Below are 21,072 nucleotides of genomic sequence, written 5' to 3'. Positions count from 1 at the left end.
CCGGTATTAGTTATGCATCTCTGATACAAGAGCTTTCTGGGTTGGCTTTTGGGTTCCTCATTCTTTACATGTGAAATCTATGTTCATATTTGAACTCCCTTCATGATCTCATAAATTAAGGAAAGAGAAGTCCTCCTGTCCTGCTTGTCCCTTTCCATTTTGCAGCTATTAACACAACAGACCAAGAGCCACTACATCTGTATTTTTTAGGATTTGAACTTTAAAAGCCAAGTGCCTGATTCTCATGAGCACAGGTGCTCTTTGAGCTGACACATTGGTGTCTCTAACTGGGCACTCATGTTTAGAGATTTTACTGAGAGCATAGCCCATTTCCTCTTCATGGAATATCGTTGGGTTTATGGAATACTGTTATTGCATGAGGGTCTTGCAAATGTGGTTATTGGAATAGGTATCAGGGAAAGTTTCTGTAGATGTAAAAAATAGGTTCATTGGAGGGCTGAGCTCTCCCAGCTAGCTACACAGCAGAGCAGAAAGCATTTGCAGAAACAGAGCCTGCTGCAAACTAGGGCTGTTGTCACTTGGTCATCTCGGCTGTTTTTCTGATGGCAGTGGAGCTCATGGGATCTGCTTCCTTACAGAAGGAAAACTGTGTTTTGTAGCAATACCTCTAACTTACCTCTTGTGCCCGCCACAGCATTTATGACTGCTGGAAGAGATTTGAAATCCAGGGATGGTTTCAGTGTCACAGAGGAAATCTTCAGGACTTCCTTTTCTCGTGGAGTTTAGATGCTAATTGTGCCTTTTATTGTGGAACAAGTGGCTTTTTGCCTCTACATTGTGTCCTACTCTGAACACCACAGTAGGATAGCATGAAACCGTGGCCGTGGCCAGTGTGTCATGTTATGTGACTGCACAAAAAAGTCCTTTTCCCTCATCTCTTTGTCAGCTCAGGTAAACAAAATCCTCTTTAAAGAGTTTGTTGATGTGCCATCTGTGTCTTCCTCGCCTTTAATTGTGCTGTGGCCAGTGCTAATGGGTGCACAAAAAATACATACACTGAGTCACCGGCACATTGCTATGAAGAACCAAAGATCTCGCAGTCTTTCCTGCAGCAGAAAAAGTAAATTGCTCATTATTTTTTAGCCAGGCTTGAATTTTCTTAAAACTTGAAGAAATCAGGTTATTTTTCCAGACTTCTTTCAGTTTTTCCACACTTAGTTGAAATTCGTCAACAAAACTTCAAGTTATTTCTGGAAAACCATAGCATAAATTGTAAGTCTTTTTTTCCTACAAAATCAAGTTAAAAGGATGAAAAATCCCTGAAAAAACAGATTTTTAAAGAAATTCCCATCAGCATACATCTGTGCAGTATCTAAGAATCAATCTAATAGGTGGGTGTGGATTAAAACCTACATAAACCAGGAAAAGCAGATAAACAGATCACTTCCCTCTGTTTCAGGCAGGGTGGAGAAAGAACACATTGATTCACCAGCTCTGGTTTCCCCTCATTCCCCTTAGTCTGTAGAATGTCCATGGGAAGTTCTCTGCAGTTGGTGACTTCTTAGCTGCCTGTGTCTAAGAAGGTCTGGGATAACTTTCCTGAATGGAATCCAACATTCCTGTAACTCCTTAAGCATCCTTTTTCTGCACTGTCAGCGTGACCAAGATAGCTTTTTGCATGGTATAATCTGACAGCCCCTCTTTGTCTTCGGGCTAAGGGTAAAATCAAGATTCTCCTGCTGTATTTCTGTTATGCATTTCACCCTAAGGTCAGCAAGACCAACCTGTCTTCTGGGTTCAGCTATCTTGGTGCTTCAAGCTTGATATTGGGTACTGGCAGCACAGTGCTGCCCGTGCTGCCCGTGTCAGGATTAGGGTTTTATCTTCACAGATGAGGCAGTCTCAGAGTGTGTGCTCTTCTCCCTCTCTTCTCTCTCTCTTCTCCCTCTCCTTTCCCTTTCCTCTTCTTTCAATTGCTTTATCTATCATTATTTGATATCCTGAATTTAATTGAAGGGTCTCAATATAGCTTAAGTGTATTTGATTCTGTGTTCATTTGGGGCTGTAACTGGATCCACTTGTATGAGTGCAAATCAGGAGCAACTTCCCTGAAGTCCCTGGGAAAATATGGGTCGTATCCTACTAAGATTCCATACGTAAAAGGAACAGATTCAATTCGGTGCTCGGAAGGTCTTCATACTGCCTTCACGTAGGGTATGAAAGTCTTAAGAGTTCTTATTGTTATACTAAATACAGATACATATGATTGCATCAATACGTGCTGTATACAACCAGTTCTCCGTGTATTTGCTCTTAGTGCAACAGCATCAATCTTACGAGCCTGGCTCGATCAGTGCTCTGAAGATTTCAGAGAGCCGCCCAACTACTCGTGTCTGCTGAAGATGTTGGATTACCTGAAGAAGAATATATCTGGCTCTGACCCAGAGAGAAGGGCGCAGAACCTCTTGGAGCAGTTCCAGAACCAAGAAGTGGAAAATGACGGTAAGTTACCTTTCTCTTCTCTCAGACTGTAAGGTATCACAGGGGTTTATGTGGGGTACATGTCATCAGCTCTCATGCTAATTGACAATGGTGTGAGGCTCACCAGGGACTTTCTTCTTAAAAAAAAAAATAAAAAAAAATAAAAAAAATATCTCTGTATGAGGCTGCAGGTTCTGTGCAGGATGAAAGACTTGTATCGTGTAGGTGCCTGTGCCTGTTTATTCCGGGGTGTGTTGGGAAATCCAGCACTTCTCTAATATTTAGCCAGAGATTTGAGATTGCTGCAGCAGCTAAGTGGTTAATTGTCAGTGCACTTGCCATGTCATTGAGGTAAAAGACACAGCTGCTCTTTAGCTGGTCTTCTCATTTCAACACACCACCCCCCAGCATCCCCCAAGAAAAGCCCAAACCAACAAAAAGCAAATACAGAGCTGTGACAAAATACAGCTTGAGTCACAAGCCTTGTTGTCATGAAGCTTTTCCTCCTAGTTACCGTCATGTCAAAGGAAGTGTCTGTGGCTGTTTTTTCCTATTTGAGTGGCTGGCTGCTGGTATCCAAGGACAGAGGAAAACCTTATGTTATTAGGGGTCACAATCTACTGAAAGAAGAGTGAACTGTAGTAAGACACATATGCTGTGTGCAGCAACAAGCCTGACACATACCCTTATTCTGGTCAGAAAGCTTCCTGTGACATAAGCAGAGAAGTCATAGGAGCTCACGTAATGTGTGAATGAGAACTAGAATCAACTTCCAGCTTTGGTAGAGGGGTGAGGGAATAATTAATGTCATAAAGCATAAAGGAAATAACAGGAAAAAACCCATTTCATCCCATAAAAACCATGTCTGCCGGATGTTCCAGAAATACCATGCCAATGCATACTACTGTGAAATGCCAAAGTAACTCAGTCATTAAAACGTACATAAAAAAGAGTACTACACAGAGCCCAGGCTTTTTCCTTATTGAAAGCATGTAGGTGAACAGGATTGATAATGTGTGCCTATTGATGTCCTTCCCTGGGTTTGGTTCCCCCAGGTCAAAGAAAGCTTGCAAGAGCTATATTTGGGTTCATCTGTTGTTCCAAGTGAACAGAAGTTCCCAGCAGCCCTGCTTCTGCATTTGTTTCCTCAAGTAATAGTTGAAAAGGTTATTTTCTGAGTTCTGGGTCAACTTGAATGATAACACTTTCCAAATTGTGGCAGAATAGAGGCTATTAATTAAAATAAAATAAGAGGAGGAGAACGAAATTAACCTGTGGGGTCTGCAGAAAAGAGTTTTAGAATTGTCACTTTATCAGTGTCGATTTATCTGAGCTCCATCTTTGTTAATTTCAGAGATTTCTTTCAAAATTCCTCATGTGCTGTCTGCAAACAAGGCTTGCTGATAATTACTGTTCTAAAGCGTTCAAATTATGCTATGAATTTACCAATTTGGGTCCTGACCCTACAGTTTGATTTCTGCCATCAGACCTCCATTCAGTGCTGCCATCAATTCTTGCAGCTTGGGCAATACGAAGCCAGGTGAGTCAGAGACTGCAAATTCAGAAAGGGTGCGTGGTTGCTCTCAGTGAAGTCAAGAGGGCAACTGGGCTTTGAGAGGGCTAAATGGATCAGAGCTATTTGAAGATGGTGAGATACTTGAGTACAAGAGGATTCCAGCTTCTGGGAGAGTAGGGAAAAGACTGGTTACACATTCATGAAGGTGAGAGAGAAAAGAGAAAGGCATGAAAAAAGAAAAGGAAAGTCTTGCACTGCACTCCAGGACCTGGTTTTAAGGGCGCTGTGAGGTTTTGAATAGGGTCGCAACTCAGTGATGCAGATTTGCAGTTGAATTTCAAGCGCTGAAAGGAAAATGAGGAGTCACATAGCAAAAAAGAGAGAGAAAAAAGTGTGACTCTTGTAACGGTTCAGTAGAAGTCCATTTAATTATGCAGAATGTTACAAAACAGCCACAGAAAAATAATGCTGGAACAGAGGTCTCCATTTATCGCATTTAGCTCTGCCAATAAATTGTGCAATTAGAATGTGCAGATGGAAATCTGGATACAGCCTGTAGTTATTAGTTGTTACATCAAAACCGTAGCAATTTACATTCACGATAAGGTTTTGTTACCTAATGAAGAGAGGAAAAGCAAAGTATTTCGAAAAACAATGATGAAATATCCCTTTATCTGCTTTTGCTGCTTTAATGTCTGTTCTGCTTAAACTGGGTATAAAGTATTGCATAACCTACTCTGAAATGCACTGCTGGTTTTATTTAATGAAATCTCACTGGTAGTAAACTTGGTACTTTTGTTGTTAGTCTTCAACAAGTCCATTTTTTTTCCACTCCCTTCTTACGGAGTTACTGTCACCTTACGGTAAAAGGGATTAGGAAGAGAATTTATTTTCAGGGATTTTCTGTTTGACTTCCTCCCCTACCACAGGAAACAAGGGCACATTTCTTTGTGTTTAATGTAGCTTTGTTCTCAACCTGTGGGAGCCAAAAAGTGGCATGGGAAAAATCTGTGAAATCGCTTTCCTTCTGCACTGGATCAAGTCCCTCAGTGAGGACGGCCCTCCTCACCTACTTCTTCACTGCTGCCCAGTGCAAATTTAGAAGCAGCATTCAGCAGAATGCTTGTAGGTGCTCACTGTGCTCCCTTTTTCTGGGGAAAATTCCCAGAGAGGGAAGGTGAGGGATGCTGGAATGAACTCTCTTCAATATAGTCCATGTAGCCACAAATGGTGCTAAGAAATCTGGTGCTAAGAAATCTGGTATCTCCTTTTATTTCCACACATGGGAGATGAAATCTGGATATAAAAGCATTCCTAGTGCAATATTTTTGGGATATAACTGCATTCTCATCCATTTACAGTTTGATTTCATTTTTTTTTTCAGATTATAAAACATATAAATATTGAAAAGTAGATTAACAAAATTCTGCAATGTTAATAAGGAATTGGGGTGGTGGTGATGTTTCTTCTTTCAGAAGAATGTTTAACAAATGGGCTAAGCCACTTCTCTGCTAAGAGACTCTAAACACCTCAATTCTGTCTATTTCTTTATCTTCCAGCTTTTCTTTGCCAAGTTCAATCTTCTGGTCATCATCTTTCTCACTAAAATATGCAGCACAGTGGGGCTATTGCATCAGGCTGGACCCCTTGGGTGTTCTGCTGTAAAATATACAGTGATGTTTTAAACAAACATCTGCTTTGATTCACTGTTTGCTGTATAAATTTACTAAGTGGTGTTTTCCATCCTGGACAGATGAGTTCCATAACACTTCCCCCAGTAACCAATGTGATGAAGAGGAACCGGAGATCAGCAGTCCAGAAGAATTCTCTTCTTTCCAAGAACACCTTGTGGCAGAACAGTTGACATACATGGATGCAGTATGTAGAGCACAGGCAGTACTTGAAGTGCTAGGGGAAATAGTGCTGGGTTTCTAAATTTTGTTTATTTCTTTAATTTTCAGTTTTGCATCAATGTAAGAATAGTGTTCCAGAACAGGTCTGTTGTTGGGACACAGAACACAGCTCTGCTTGGTTATCCAAAGTTGCTTTCTTCACTGGGCTCTTTCCTTTAGTCCTTTGGTTTTTTGTTGTTGTTGTTTTGTTTAGTTTTGTTGTTGTGGAGTGGTTTTTTTTTTTTTTGTGGTTGGTTGGTTTGGTGTTTTGGTGTTTTTTTAAGTGTGAAATTACACTGTATAGCCTTTTTTGCAAAGTTTAATATTTGACACCTGAGAAATAGCACATTTTGACTATATTGCTGCCTGGCCTAAAGATGTATAGGTAATCTTCACTGTAGTGCTCTGATTTGGTTTGTCTGTATCAAACTCCTTCAAATTATCATCCTATGAAAAATTTTCCCCTTGGTTATTCAACCGATAGAAAGGTGTCTCTTATTTTGCCAGGACTATTTAGCTGACAGTTAGGGCTTCAAGCCTATAAAGAGTATGCCAAAGGGTGTATTTTAAACTAAGTGAAAAGAAATATTTACCCTTTAATACCATCTTAGATTTAGACCCAATTTGTACTGTAAACACGCATTTCTTCTTGTGGACAGTGGAGATCTTTGAGAATCCTGCTGACTTAGGCACCTCTGTTTCACTCTAGGAACTCTTCAAGAAAGTTGTGCCCCACCACTGCTTGGGATGCATCTGGTCTCAAAGGGATAAGGAGGAAAACAAGCATGTGGCACCTACCATCAGAGCCACCATCTCTCAGTTCAATGCAGTTACCAAATGTGTTGTCAGCACTATCCTGAATAGCAAGGAACTGAAAACACAGCAAAGAGCCAAGATCATGGAGAAGTGGATTCGTATTGCACATGTAAAGCATTTGTTCTAGAGTGTTTAATATTTCTTGTGCTGGGTGCCTTGGATTGAGGCAGTTGGAAGGGGAGAAAGGGGTTGTATGCATTGGCCCCAGGCCAATGAACATCTTAGCTCTAATTCTTTCTGGTTTTGACTGACTTCCTTTGTAATAGCAGATGAGGTATTGCCCTTCTCTCCTTAGTTCCTTCCCCATCCTGGGAACAGGGTTGTTGCTTGTATCTTGACAGGGTTGGGAGTGCTACTTGAGGGGTGCCAGATACTGTGTCTTGCAGATGGGGAGTGCCATATACTTGATATTTTAACATTTATGGTAAGATAAGTATAAATTCAACCAGTTCACTTCCCTAGGAAGAAAATACTGCTCCTACCAGTGAAAGAAATTAAGGGATGGTTGATACCATCCAAAGGTTAGACTTGCTTTCAGAAGAAAGTTTAAAATGGAATAGGACTGGCAGTGGTGCAGGGAGTGACCAGAGTCAGAATAAGCTTTGTGCTTACCTGCCTCTGGCCATTCATAGTCGGTCAATGAGCATCATGCTCCCTCTCCTGCGTCTGTGAACACCACGGGGGCTGAAATCAGATGCGGTGGGAGATACGTCAGATACATGTGGGGGGCCATGTCAAAGGCCTTGCAGAAATCCAGATATGACATCAGTAGCTCTTCTCTTGCCCACTGAAGGCCACTGGGTTGTTCAGGCAGGGCTTGCACTTGGTGAAGCCATTCTGGCTGTCTCGAATCACTTCCCTGTCCTCTCTGTGCCATAACACAGTATCTAGGAGGATCTTGTAGCAGATTGTGTGTTTGTTAATCTTTGTGTGAAGGGGTTTTGCGTGCGTTTTTTTACATAACTCTAGTTTGCTTAGATTTTATCTTTAATATCTTACTGTAACCTTTTTAACTCCCCTCAGAGCACTGGGAAGCTGGCAGTAAACTCGATCTCTCTTTTTGAAGAGAACATTTAAAGCACTTTCATATGGATACGTATTGACTTTTGTTTTAAGAATCACATGGATGCTTTCTGAGCTATGCAAAATAAGCAGTCATAAAAAGCTTAAGCCAAACAGAGGCTTTCCAACCTTGACAATGCACTTCTATGCTTCCAGAGGGCAGTATTGTTAGTTCTGGCACCTAAGCTCTGGCAACTGCATGGTTCAGGAAACTGGTATGGGGAAGTAGTCTTTCACCTCTCTTTTGGCACTTACACCTACTTGTGTTATCATCTGATGGCTGCTTTATAACCCATGTGAATGGGTTAGGAAGTTTGATTCTAGCTTTCTGTGTGCAGATCTTTAAATTGCAGATGATAATAGCTAAAGCAGCCTTTATGGGCAGCCTGGGCCACAGCCTGGGCAGGTGAGTAGAAAGCAGCCTTCTGATCATCGCAGGGTAGCAGGGACACCCGGGTAAGCCAGGACAGGCACCACTCTCATCATACATGTTCTATGGATGCCAAACTTTGTTCTCCACCTCTGCTGTTTCAGTACTTCTCCCTTTACTTAATTCATACACGTAATGAAATACTCCAGTCTTAGCTAAGCACATAAAAATGCATATGCATGCTCTACAAAATAATTGCGTATGTAGAACAGCTGGTTGCATATATACTTAGCTGCCCGCTTCTGAAGAAAGTTGCCTACTTTTTGCATGCAGATGAGTGTTTTGAATAGTTAGATGCCTGAATTAGAAAATAATCCACTCATTAGTGTGCAGTTACTCACTGACAACTAACTCTGTAACTTAGCAGCATGGAGTTCCATATTTGTTACTGTTAGTGACTTTTGGATCCAGTTTCTTGGTTTACAAGATAAACTGAGTAATTTTTCTAACTGCCATCCCTCCAGGCCTCTCCAGTCTACCCAGATCTAAGGTTCCTGAGCAGAAGCAGACAATCTCACTCACACAATATTTTCTTTAAAAATAAAAAGTAAAAGTGAAATAATTCACATCCTGTTATGCTTAATTTTTAAAATCAAAGTTGCTTCTGCACAGAACTCTTTCTGGTATTTCCCTTGTGAAGGACACAGCATGAAACAGTTATTCAAACCAGTCTTAAAAATACTTCTTCTATACAGATGAAAGCTTGCTGAAGTTCAGTCTGCAATCAGTTAAACTATTGAGAACACAAAATCCAATATTGAATTCCTAATGTGTTTTAAATTATGCAATAGGCAATTAAATCAAGATGGTTCCAAATTGGATCTTCCAGTACATACTCCTGTTGTATTTGGAATAAAAGAAATGCTGAGAATTTGTGCCTCTAAATCCATGTTCTTTCCAGCTTCAATTTCAAGTTGAACATAAAAAAAGGAGCTTGTTCTTAAAAGTGTCAATCTCTGAGGAAGAGCCGTTATGTGGCTTCTTTGGCACGAGTCCATGCAAGAACAGCTTTCAGGTCTTGTGTGTCCTACACCATGATCTTGAACTTGGCCTTTATCTAGCTGAATTGCCTACCTACCTCAAGTGCTGTCTGCCCAGTCAGTCTTCTTAAGCCACACCATAAATGTAGCCTTCTAAGTTGCAGAAATACTTTTTTTTCCTCTTAGGTAAATAAATGAGAGTAAATGTACTTGTCTTAATTGTTCAATCAGTTTTAATGCGGCTCATGAACAGAGTTGCTGAAATAGTAAGATTTGACTTTTGTTTATGCTAAGGTTGCTTTACCTTTGTTCAATCCTATGAAGGAAACAAATCATGTCAATTTTCACTGTAAGGATCCTTTACATAATCAGCATTATCAGTGTTATAATCAGCCCGACAAAAATTTGCAGAAGCAGAATTGTAGTTTGAATACATTCTCATCTATATGCAACAGTCAAATCGGCAGGTGTTTTGTCTGCTTAATGTGCATGTACATTGTTTGTGAGAGCTTGTATTTGCAAGAGTTCCTTAAGTCATTGGTGCCCGTGCTCTAGTTCATGAGTCACCAACAGATTGCCAGGAAGGCGCCAATAGATTGCCTTGAAACGTCACAGGCCCGACTTTCCCCCTCCTCCTTGCTTCCATCTGCTTCACTAGGAATCTGCTGGGGTTTTGAGAATTAAGTTTCTCGGCATCCTTTTCCATCAAAGCTTTTGCCACAGAGAAGCTGCATAAGAGATGTCAGTTAACCAGCCTCTCAGCTAGCATTTGATCCCAACTCTGGAGAGGCTGGGAAAGTTTTTCTCTTTACCTGTGTACATACTTGAGTAACAGGTTATTCCTGTGCATGTCTTTCATTTTAATTGACAGGTGGGTGACTGAGGGTAACATTCTAAATACCACATCTGAAGAGGCAAAGCCTGCTTCTTCCCTTAAAGGGTAAAAGGAATTGGTAACTATAAAGAGCTTTTTAAGAGGTGTAACATTTGTGCTTTTTAGCTCGGCTTCATGGACGGGGTTCCACTTCTATTGTTACTAGGAGAACTGGAAGCTGTAGCACTAAAATGTCACCACAAGTACATGAAAGTGAGGAAAACAAGATATAAGTACCAAAGCCCAGAAGTATTTTGTGGCTGGAGGAGGGAGTGGTATTTCTGGTGCTCGATGTTGGTACAGCTGCCTGCTTAGATGTGAGAATGTGTAGCAAGCATGACACCAGTCAAACAGAAAAGCATAAATGTATTTGTAATGCTGACATTTAATGCTTCTAACCACTAGAAGCGGTTCTAATCATATTTCTAACCGCTTCTTTCACAGGAATGTTGGATCCTGAAGAATTTTTCCTCCTTAAGGGCCATCATTTCAGCGCTGCAGTCCAGCTCCATCTATCGGCTGAAGAAGACCTGGGCATGCGTTCCAAAGTAAGCCTCCCGCCCTGCTCCTATGGCTAGTCCCAAACAAAAGCAAAAAGCTCACTGTTCTTTCTTTTCATCTTGTTCTTCTCAGTCTTCCTGTTCTGCTCCTTCGTGGACATCTGTTCTGTTAGAAAAACTTCTCATTCCTGTGGGGCTCAGACCCCTTTTTTGGGTCTGACTGCTGTGAGCTCCTCTTACGTATCGAGGGGACAACTTGCCCTCGGGGATACTGGGTCTCTTCTGTCCTTTGTAGCTTATTGGGTCTTCCACAACCTCTTCTAAAAACCTGTGGGACTAGCTACTTGCCCAGATCATGCACACTGCTCTCAGGTGGTCAGCAAAACAGCCCCATGATACTTGCCTATTGTCTTCTCTCCCGTGAAGTTGGAGGAGGTCCAGGTTGCTAAAACCCTCACTAATCCTCTCCTGGTCCTGACATGTCCTTAAATATATCCCCAAACAACAAAATCCAAACCTGTATTGAAGACAATACTTCGTACAGGGGAATACCTGGCATATTTACTGTGTGCCAAACAGACACCAGAAATCTCTGTGTAGGAAAGATGGCATTCTGCTCATTCAGTTTGGGAAGAATAGACTTCATTCCTTTGCCTTTGATAAACAAAGGAAATTGTCACTGCCAGGCAGCAGAGTTCTGGATTTCTCCTAGAGAGGTGGGTCTTTCCTTCCACTGCCCTGTGTTCCTGTTCCTGGTCAAAATATCGCCATCTTGTAAACATAGTGTTGGACAATAGAAAGGGACTTGTTCACTTAAATGTTTCCAGCTTTATAGAGCGCACAGAACAGGGCAAAACTGAAGTACGTAGGATAACTTTCACAGCTGTTTTTCTGTTCCTCTGTATCCATTTACCTGCTTCCTTACAACAACCTCACAGCCTGCAGTGTAATTGAAAACCCTGCTCAGGGTATGCGTACCTATGGTATTTCTAAGCGATGCTGTCAAATAAGGCCTGACTTTACTGGGAGCACCAGAACATCCCAGGAAGGTTCCCAGTAGATGTGCAGCATCTCATTGGATGCATTTTGGTTGTGTTAATCTTCTTATCTGCCCAACTGTAAACGACTCATGAGAAAAAACAGTGATCTGATCTGTTTAGAGTGCTTACTAATGACTCAAACTATTTACTTTTTTCCTGTACAGGGACATAATGCTGATGTTTGAAGAGCTGGGTGATATCTTCTCAGACCATGACAATTATCTGACAAGCAGGGAACTACTAATGAAGGTGAGAATGAGCCGAGCTGCAAGGCTTGTGATATCAGTTAAAGCTGAGGTTAATGTTTTTTCTAACCAGCTGCCAAAGCTCATCTCTCCCTGAACTACTGTATGTGGTGCTTCAGGGAAGACAGGTCCGTGAAACCTGTGCTTTTCTCTTGGGCTCAGAGGTGATTTCATTGTTCCTGAAAAAACCTGCACTAGCATTAGCCTGTTGAGCTTGGATGCCCACAAGCAGCAGGCTGCAGCAGCACAGATTCGGTGTGGACTTGTTCACAAGATGGCAGGTCAGGACCCCTTGGAGCCCCTCAACTTGAATGTCACATTGCTGTAATTTGGTAAGGCTCCTTTGGGCTCCAGAATAGCCGTACTGCACCTGCAATAGCGCTGGAGCCACAACCAGAGTGAAGAGGTGCTGCACTGTGTAGTTTTGCTGCAACAAGTTACAAGTCAGCACTTTGGCTTTGTACTGCTCTGTATGGAGAGACGAGCCGCTCGCTTGTGTACCTCTGAGGAGACCTGGAAAGGCTAATGGTTTGCACTGGTGAGTGCAGAGCAGCTCCAGATGAGATCCTCAACTGGGCTGCACCACTGTGGTGCTTTCGACTTCACTGGAACAATGCCACTCAGCTTCAGCTGAGGAATGAAAGCAAGATGTTTATCCAACTATTCCGTACCTTTCTCGGGCCTAGAAAACAGGACTGGGAATTTCGAAAGGACGGGCTTCCTGCTCTGTGTGTGGCCAGATGGACAACAAAGCAGGCTCTGTCTGCAAGTTTGACTTGCATGCTCTCCCAGGTGAACCCCAAGTTCAGGAGCTTGAAAGGAGTGAGGAAGAACAGCAGGGAAAGGTTATATTCTGTGGAAACTAAGGAATGCTTGCAGCAGTATTTTCTGTTTGCATCAAAAAGTTTCCAGAACCTGGCTACTCAGTTTACTTTTTGGCAGTTGTATCCAGTCAAGCTGGCATTTGTACCTTACCCCCTTGCCTTGGTATCTGAGACACTGTGTTTTGCTCAGGAACGATGCGTGAACACATTCAAACCTGTCAGTCTGCTTTGTTTATCAGGCATTTACCCCCCTCTGTCGCTAAATTTTAAAGCAGGTGAGATATTTTGAAAGCAGCGAGAGGAGAAGAATTCCACAGAAGAGCCAGAACCTCTCTCCTACGTCTTGTCTTGGACCACTTTGTAATGATTGGAGGATTCATGTCCACTGAATCCTTAAAGTCTTTGTTTCTTTTCACTATAAATAGCCTCTCTAGGGAAGCTGTGTTTGACATTGCCTATCCATCCTCCAAATTTAAGTGCAGAGTAGACAAAATGCCATATGAGACAGGTTGGCCGGCACAGAGAGGGAGCACTGTGTTCTCTCCTCCCCAAACAACAGCTCTGCTGCAAGCTGCAGTTTTAGTTTCTGTGCCTGCCTGCCTGCCAGCTGCTGCCAGAGAATCTTGAGTTTACCTTTCAAGTATCCTGAAGACATTGAGACAACACTTCTTGGTCACTTGCTCCTGTTTTTCAGCCGAGGAAAGAAATACAGTTTGAGTGATCAGTTCATTAACTGGGGCTGAGAGGAGTAAGCATCGTAATGAGAAACTCTTTACAAGTGCAGACTGTTGTTTTGCGCCTCTTAAAAAGACAGCTAATGATTCATGCCCTATCTACCTGACCACTGGAAAAAAATAACAGTAACTCCCAGCATCCCGTATGGATCCAGGGAAATAAAGGTTACAGATCTATTGTGAAATACCTCATTCATTCATAGGAAAGCTTAAATTGCAGAGCTAAAAACCTATTACTTTCATTTCCTGTGTGTTTCTGGATTAGTCAATAAGCCACACGGGGGAGTTGCCGTATCTCCATGTTGCGGCATAAGAAAAACAACAAAGCATTACATACGATAGAGATGTTTACTTGTAGCACTCCTGATTAGGAAATTAAACCAAAGTCCTGAAGTCAGGAGTTTCAGGATGGAGTTCAGAGAAGCGTATGGACACTTGAAGTATATGTAAGCTGCTCTGATTTGAACTCTTGGGAGATTTTCAACAGCACTTAGCTTTAGCCTGAGTAGAGCCATTTTGCAAGAAAATTCCCTTACAGTCACCTTGTGGGATTTTGTCCAAAATTCCCAATCAGTGTATGAGCCCCAGAAAATCAGCACATGAGTACACACATGTAGCTGCACAGCAAATGTTTTTGCTGGCCTGGCTTGCCTGGTTAAACGTATTTGCAATTGTTTTACACAGACATAGTTGCCAGCTTACCGCTTAGCTCCTCCAGTAATTGCCTTTAATTCCCTTTTAACTCACAGGAAGGAACATCCAAATTTGTGAATCTGGACAGCAGTGTGAAAGAAAATCAGGAAGGGACACAGAGGCGACTGCAACTTCAAAAAGAGATGGTGTGTTTGGGGTGCTTTTCCTCCCCTTTTTGAAATGGTAACATGATTAACCCTAATTGGTGAATTATAGAAGAAGCGAAATCTAGAAAGTATTTAACAAAGTGAATGTGCAGTAGGTAATGCTCATGAATGTACGCTCTGTCAAGAAAAACAATCATATCAATGCTATTGATAAACTGATACAAAGCAAGTGAACCAAAAGATTTAGACTGACTATGCAGTCAATGTGTTTGTCCCTGTAGATATATGCCCAAAGCTGTATTTCCCTCATGCTGTGGATCGTAGTAAGCAGGTTATACTACGTGTGTGTCTACGTATAATGTGCAGAGAGAGAGAGAGATGATCCGACACATGCATCCATTCTTCTGTGTATACAATTACAAAGTGGGATTCGTGCTGCACCCAGCTCAAGCTGTGTGGCCTATGCTGACCTGCCAAGCTGTGACAGCTATGGCTTTCAGTGCAACCCAGCTGTCCTTTTACTCCAGCACCACCCACCTGTGTACTGAAATGCTGGAGGAAATGGATATGCAAAGCATCAGCATTGCCAATGTGTTCAGTGATCTGATGCTGGGAATGCTCAAAGATTGCAGGATTTGGTGGACGTACGCAGAGGCGACTTTATGTTCCCTCGTGCCAGTCTTCCCCTGCAAGAGGTAACTGGGTATATGGACTTGCTTTTCCCGTTCCTACTTGCAAATGCTTCACATCCCAACCTGCTCTTTGGGATGGACATTGAGCCAAGAGTTTGGCCTTAGTTTCAAGTTTTCAGAAGATTTACTAAACCTGTCATATAAAAAAGTAATAAATGATTATTTATTGAATATAAACATGAGTTCCTGGGTTTCAACTGTCTTGTTTCTATCCTACAAGAAAGAATTCCATTAACTATTCTTGTTAAGCCTTAGAGAGAAACACAAGGAAAGCCATGTAGTAAAATACATAATGTAAATACTGGAATTCTTGTGATAAAGAAAATTGGCTGTGGCCAGAACAGAAATCTTATTTACTTTTAAACAAGCTCAAGAATCTTCTGCCATACCAGCTTGAAAATTGCACAGACTTTTACAGAGATTGCTTTGTAAAACGTATCTGGTTTCCACTCTGCTGGTGAAAATGGCTTTGTCTCGAACTTGGCAAAGATTTAAAAGGACAGGGGGAGAGAAATCTGGGATGCTTCTGGAGGCAAAAGTGCTGAATATGATTTTCTGTCTATTTGTTTGGAAAAAAATATGGATCTGGTTGGATGGTAGAAACAAGCATTTCGTTCACAAGTGTAGAAACAGCCTGAACTGCACAACTGCCAGCAGCCCCGAAAGTTTAAAATTTGCGTAATTAAAATGCAGCGAGTGGCTGAGGAAGACGGTCATTTCTTGGAGGAAAAAAAAAGGTGACTTGATTTGACTTGACTGTCAAATGGTATAACATCATTAAGTAAAAATCCACTGGAATGAAGCAGAGAAACTGCTTACACAAGTTAGCTAGGACCATTCCTCAGCTCTTTCTCTTGTAGTAGGTAACCAAGAGATCCTGTCCCTGGTGCTCTACGCTTCTTCCACAGGCAGAGTTTCCTGGTGACCCACTGTTAGAAATCAGTGTATGGTGGCAATGTTGTAATATAAAACCACATGCCAATATCTATAAGAGCATCCTGCGCTCCGTAGGATTTGACTTAAATCCTGGATTAGATGCTGAGGAATACATGTAATGAAAGAAAGCATAATTTGTAAGACCACTGTTTGGTTAAGCAGATTACTTCATTTTCTTATACAGGAGCATTCTAGCATTCTAATTATTACGATTTGTCAGTCAATCCAACATTGCTCTGATCATTTGCAGGGAGTAATGCAAGGCACAGTTCCTTACCTTGGTACCTTCCTTACTGATCTCATCATGCTTGACGCAGCCCTTCCGGACTATGTTGAGGTAATTCGGGGTAATTCTTTGAATCCTCCCTGCCTTCCCACCACTGTGCGCGTCTGTTCCCATATCTTCTACCGGGAAGGAATATGCAGTTTTATTAGCAACAAGAATTTTGAGTGCAGTTACCTCAACGGAAAAGCTTAACATTGTATTTTGTCTTGTTTCCTTAGGTCAGAAAACGTGAGGCAGTAGTTTTTCCATTATTCTGTTTTATTTTCTGAAAACATTTTAGGTATGACGATTTCTGTGAATAACTGGTAAAATACACAGAATCACAAATTCAGCTCTTCAGACTAATCAGTGAAGTGTTTTCAGTATTGACTCAGACTTGTCAACTTGGCAGTTTCCTTTCTGTCCACACTTCGTGTTCAGTTGGTGAACTCACTGAGAAACACTGTTAAACTCACAGCCCAGGCAAAAGCCAAGTTTGTTTCTTGCATGCAAAATCCTGCTAGTGTTCTTCAGACCTGATCTCAACATAGCTTTTGTGAGCACTCTTGTATTGGGCTTTTCTTCTTGGGCAGACTGCCATTTAGGCCATGAGGACAGGTATCCTTTGGAGACTCAGAGATGAGTGCTGTATTTTATACCAGCTCTGAAAACAGGTATTTTTAGAAGGTACTTACTCAGGGCAGGTCTGTGTGCTTTACGTTAGCTTTGCTACTTCTTCCTGTTTGTGATTAAATTCAACTGAGCATGTGCTCTTCTACTCTGATCCCTTCTCTTTCCTTCCAACAGGGTGGCCTGATAAATTTTGGGAAGAGGCAAAGGGTAAGCTGATTGTTCTGTGAGTTTTAGTTTAGTGATGCCCTCTTTGAGAGGGAGGCCATTTGTCTTTGCTCAGGCATATACAACAGCTGTTAATTTTAATTCAAGTTCATGAGGAAAGAAGAGATCCCTGAAATGCTGTGAGCTTCTGCCAAACCGTGTGTGTGGTGCAGGGGGTGGTACAGGAAGAAAACCTACCTTTATAGATGTGAGCAACAGGGGAAAAGGAGCTCAGGCCACTTAATTCCATGGGATTTACATCTGTGGCATGCACATTCCCTCCATTTGGTGTTCATGGGAATACATTACATATATATGTCCTATGTGTTGAATAAGGCCTGGTGACATGAGACCTTTGCATTCCAGAAGATACAGTTTGTAAATATTTTCCTTCTGCTGCAGTAAACTATTTGTAGGTAAAAGGCTGCAGAGAGTGAACTAGGTACACAGGACTGAGAAATAAACACTGTCTCATTTCAGCCTGATCCTTGTTGGTCAGATAGATAATGCTATGTAGGAGTAAAGGTACTAATGTTGCATTTGTCTGAATTAAGTCATGCCAAATCTCCCTTCTGTGGTCTGAAAGGAGGCTTTGATTTGGCTGTGATGGAGCCATTTCCTTCCCTTAACTGCTTCCAGTCCACTTCTTGGACTTGCCTTGTATGTATAGCTAAACAGCTCAGGATGCTAATAATGCAATGCCCGAGCTTCTCCATGGCCATCAGTCCAGCTTCATACAAACCAGTGGCAAAGCTGCCCTCTGAACCAGGCAGAGCACTCAGCTCCATACCTACATCCTGATTCTATAACCTCCTCTAACACAAGGGAGTTTTAAGGATTATTCTGGCAAAGTGTGTATGCGCATTCTAGCCACCCATATAAAGGGTAGCATTTTACGCTCCTCTGGTGCAAGTGTGAGTGCACAACATGCAAAGCTGAGGAGGATCAGACTCTGCTTTCATCACAGGCACCCCTAATTATTACCCTTGCTTGCTGCCCGAGAGCCACTTAAGTTCAGAGCATGATTATTCTCTCTGAACTGCTCTGGCTAGCACAGGAGTGAGTGGGTAGGTTAGTCTGAAGGATTTATGACCTTCGCTACCCTTGTTCCTAGAGGAACAACCAGCAGTGCTGCTGTTTGGTGTGTTTACACCAGCATTACACTTCAGTTGGTACTTGGGAAAGGACTTCACTGTTTGAAAAACTGGTTCTTGAAACTGTCACTCAACTGAAACTGAACTTGAGGTCAAACTAAATTTGTCCTGGCTCTGTTGCTCTGAGTGTTTATTATATGAATGAATTTGGCTGTATCTTGTTTTCTAATTAGAATTCCTATTTAATTATGTATTTATGTAGGAATTTGAAGTAATTGCTGAAATTAAGCTCCTACAATCTGCATGTAACAGCTATTGCATGGCACCAGACCAAAAATTCATCCAGTGGTTCAGAAGACAGCAGCATTTAACGGACAAAGAGAGGTAGGTTAAGTCCAGCTGGCGAAGCAAGCTTTTCTTACCCCACACGCACCTGCACATAGGTTATGTCAGCCTTTAGTTATCCTCCTACAGGAACATGTATCTACTGCTGCTCCGGAAGAGTGGAAATACGTCTGCCTTCTGCTAAGCAGCTGTAGAAAACCTGATGAACACGTAGCAGGGTTTAGTTTTGAGATTGAAATCAGACTTCCGACTTTGACACATGATAGTCTGTTGGGTCTGGGCTGTCTCTGTGCCTAGACACATGCTCAGGAGTTGATCCTGGGGGATGTCAAGATGCAGCCACTGAGCGTTCAGCTGGTGGATGCAGGCAGCAGGCAGCCCCAGCAACGCAGAGCTCACCGAATGCTCGCCAGGTAAATGTCTCCCCAGGCGTTTGGGGTGGGTTTTGCAGCCCTGCTGAGTTCTGTGCTCCTGCACGTGCTGCCAGGCCAACCCGAGACAATTGATTTATGGCATTTTAATATCTCCACTAGGTAGGTGAATACCCCTCTGCTGCACTAAGAGTGTAAGCACAGACACATACTGCATTGTACTGAATCATAGTAAAAAACTATGTCAGCTTATCCATGATGAACATAATCCAAAAGAAGCATTAGTTTTTAAAACTATTCTAAAGAAGTGAAATATCCCCTTCACCGTGGTAAAATGCACACACAGCTATGTTCCTCTTTGTGGAATTGCAGCCTGTGCAGTAGGAATACCTGAGGGTTTCTCAAATGTCTTGAATATTGCTCTTTGAGATCTCTAACTAATAGTCTTGCCTGTACAAATTAATCCAGTGGCTTCTGTTCTGCAGTTACAACCTTTCACGTGAGATTGAAGCAGCTGCTGACACCAGCACCACATCACCAAAATCTCGGAAAAGCATGGTGAAGAGGTTCAGCCTGTGAGTACAATGGGGCAAAGGGCATTTGGTGTTTGATTTGTTCGGGCTCATGTCAACACGAGTAGTACTCATCTCACCAGCTGAAAAACCTGGCTGGGGATCCAGACCACTGAATTGCTTCAAGAAGACCCTGTCAGCTAGAAATGCATCCTTCTGTCTGAAGCTGTCCCTGTCTATTGTTAGAAGTAGTCATGAGGATTATTAATGATGAAAGAGATTAGACACAAGCAAGCCTTTCTGAGGTGTCAGAAAAAGGAACAATTTTAGTGCTAGTTTATAAATTCAGTATCTATCTATTGTGTAATAACTTCCCTGAATGCAGTAGCAAAACAAAGTAAACGAGAATAAAGTCTGGCCTATTATTAGTCTGGTTTGCTATACACATGCAAAAAATTCCTTGCAGGGTTTTAATATGAAAATTAAGGTTATCAAAAAGGCATTTGATAATGGAAACAATCTGCCTAACTACCTTTAAATTAAAGAAGGAAAAAGAATCATGGGGATGTGGTCCAATTTAGTCTAATACCACAGAGATTCAAACAGGAGATGGGTGGAGAACAGGGGCATACAGCTAAACAGACACAGGAAACACTAGACTAGCAGGAATTCAGGGAAAGCTGCAGGGAATGAAAGCAGAGATCAAGGACTGATGTAAGAATATCTTCAAGGTGAGAAATGTGAACCTGATGCGAGAGGACATATGAAGGAACTCCCACATACCAGTGGCATAATCAAGATGAGGGGGAAAACGATGAATTTGATAGCACTAGCATCTCTTAACTGTCCTTTCCTGCTCAGTTCTTGTACATAGTTTCCTCAGAACAGCCAGTTGCTATTCGCTTCATGTCAGTGCTACTGCACGTTAGGGTCTGAAAGAGGAATAGATGTTTCCAATCTAGAGTTTTGAGTTCTGATACACACAAAAAAAAAAGTCCAGGAAGCTGTTCAGAAAGTGTTTCAATGAATCAGTCTGAGTTGGTGGTGATAGGACAATGTGACCTTTGAAGATGACAGTGCCTGAACTCTCAGTGACCTCTCGTTTGCGTCTCCCTTGGCCTGTGCCTAAGCTGTGCGCAGGAAGTGTTGATGCGGAGCACAGGCTTTATTCTTTCGTTTCTGATTGTGTTTCAGTGCGGTGTTGTAATTTACCATACTGAGTTTGTTTGCACTGTGCAGTCTTTGTCAAAAGAACTGTTTCATCTGCACTCTGAATGTATTTTAATGCAAATTAATACTGTAGAAAAGGCTGGCATAATTCATCCCAGCAGCAGTGAGTGACACCTCTCTAAATTGTCTTAAACCATTAACTGCATGCTGGCTAACATCTAATTCACCTTGCTTCTGTACTTAAGATATTATACAAGTTTGTTTCCTTCGACACTCCTTTAAATTTATGTGAGCCGCATTTAGAAATGAGTCTCAGAGCGAGCGAGCCTGTAATTTACACTTTCTTGCGATCTCCTTGTCTACATCTCCATTCAGACTCTTAGAGAGAAACTGGTAGCTGTGGCTCCTTTATTGAGTGAAAAATTTGCAGCAGGGATGAATTTGCCTTTTGAAACCTTTGCCTGGTGTATGGCCATGCGCTACCTTTCATGCACTGTTTCACTCATGGTGACTGAGTAGGTCTTGAGCTGCCTTGTATACGCAGTCCTGCACTGCTGCCTTGTGTACGCAGTCCTGCCCTGCTGTCAGGGTACGACAGCAGTGCAGGACTGCATAAGGTGGAGCCAGCTGCCATGCCTTGAACTTGCCCCTCCTCCTGTGTTTTGTGAGCACATCAGATTTACCATCAATCATTT

At 42.1% G+C, this 21,072-nt stretch overlaps 1 protein-coding gene across 2 annotated transcripts in view; it reads left to right on the top strand.

Moving 5' to 3' along the window:
* LOC115612308 (ral guanine nucleotide dissociation stimulator-like 1) overlaps positions 1-21,072 on the top strand; it is a 68,712-nt gene that overhangs the window by 41,355 nt on the left and 6,285 nt on the right. For both annotated transcript variants that reach the window (XM_030496442.1, XM_030496441.1), the window contains 10 exons: positions 2,279-2,463; positions 5,712-5,836; positions 6,560-6,775; positions 10,457-10,560; positions 11,717-11,801; positions 14,105-14,194; positions 16,034-16,120; positions 16,856-16,888; positions 18,242-18,363; positions 19,181-19,270. In XM_030496442.1, the coding sequence (XP_030352302.1) occupies positions 2,279-2,463; positions 5,712-5,836; positions 6,560-6,775; positions 10,457-10,560; positions 11,717-11,801; positions 14,105-14,194; positions 16,034-16,120; positions 16,856-16,888; positions 18,242-18,363; positions 19,181-19,270 (1,137 nt within the window). The remainder of the gene's footprint in view (positions 1-2,278; positions 2,464-5,711; positions 5,837-6,559; positions 6,776-10,456; positions 10,561-11,716; positions 11,802-14,104; positions 14,195-16,033; positions 16,121-16,855; positions 16,889-18,241; positions 18,364-19,180; positions 19,271-21,072) is intronic.

Source organism: Strigops habroptila, chromosome 8, assembly GCF_004027225.2.
Source record: "Strigops habroptila isolate Jane chromosome 8, bStrHab1.2.pri, whole genome shotgun sequence".
Classification (NCBI taxonomy): domain Eukaryota; kingdom Metazoa; phylum Chordata; class Aves; order Psittaciformes; family Psittacidae; genus Strigops; species Strigops habroptila.
This window is presented reverse-complemented; position numbering and strand designations above follow the sequence as displayed.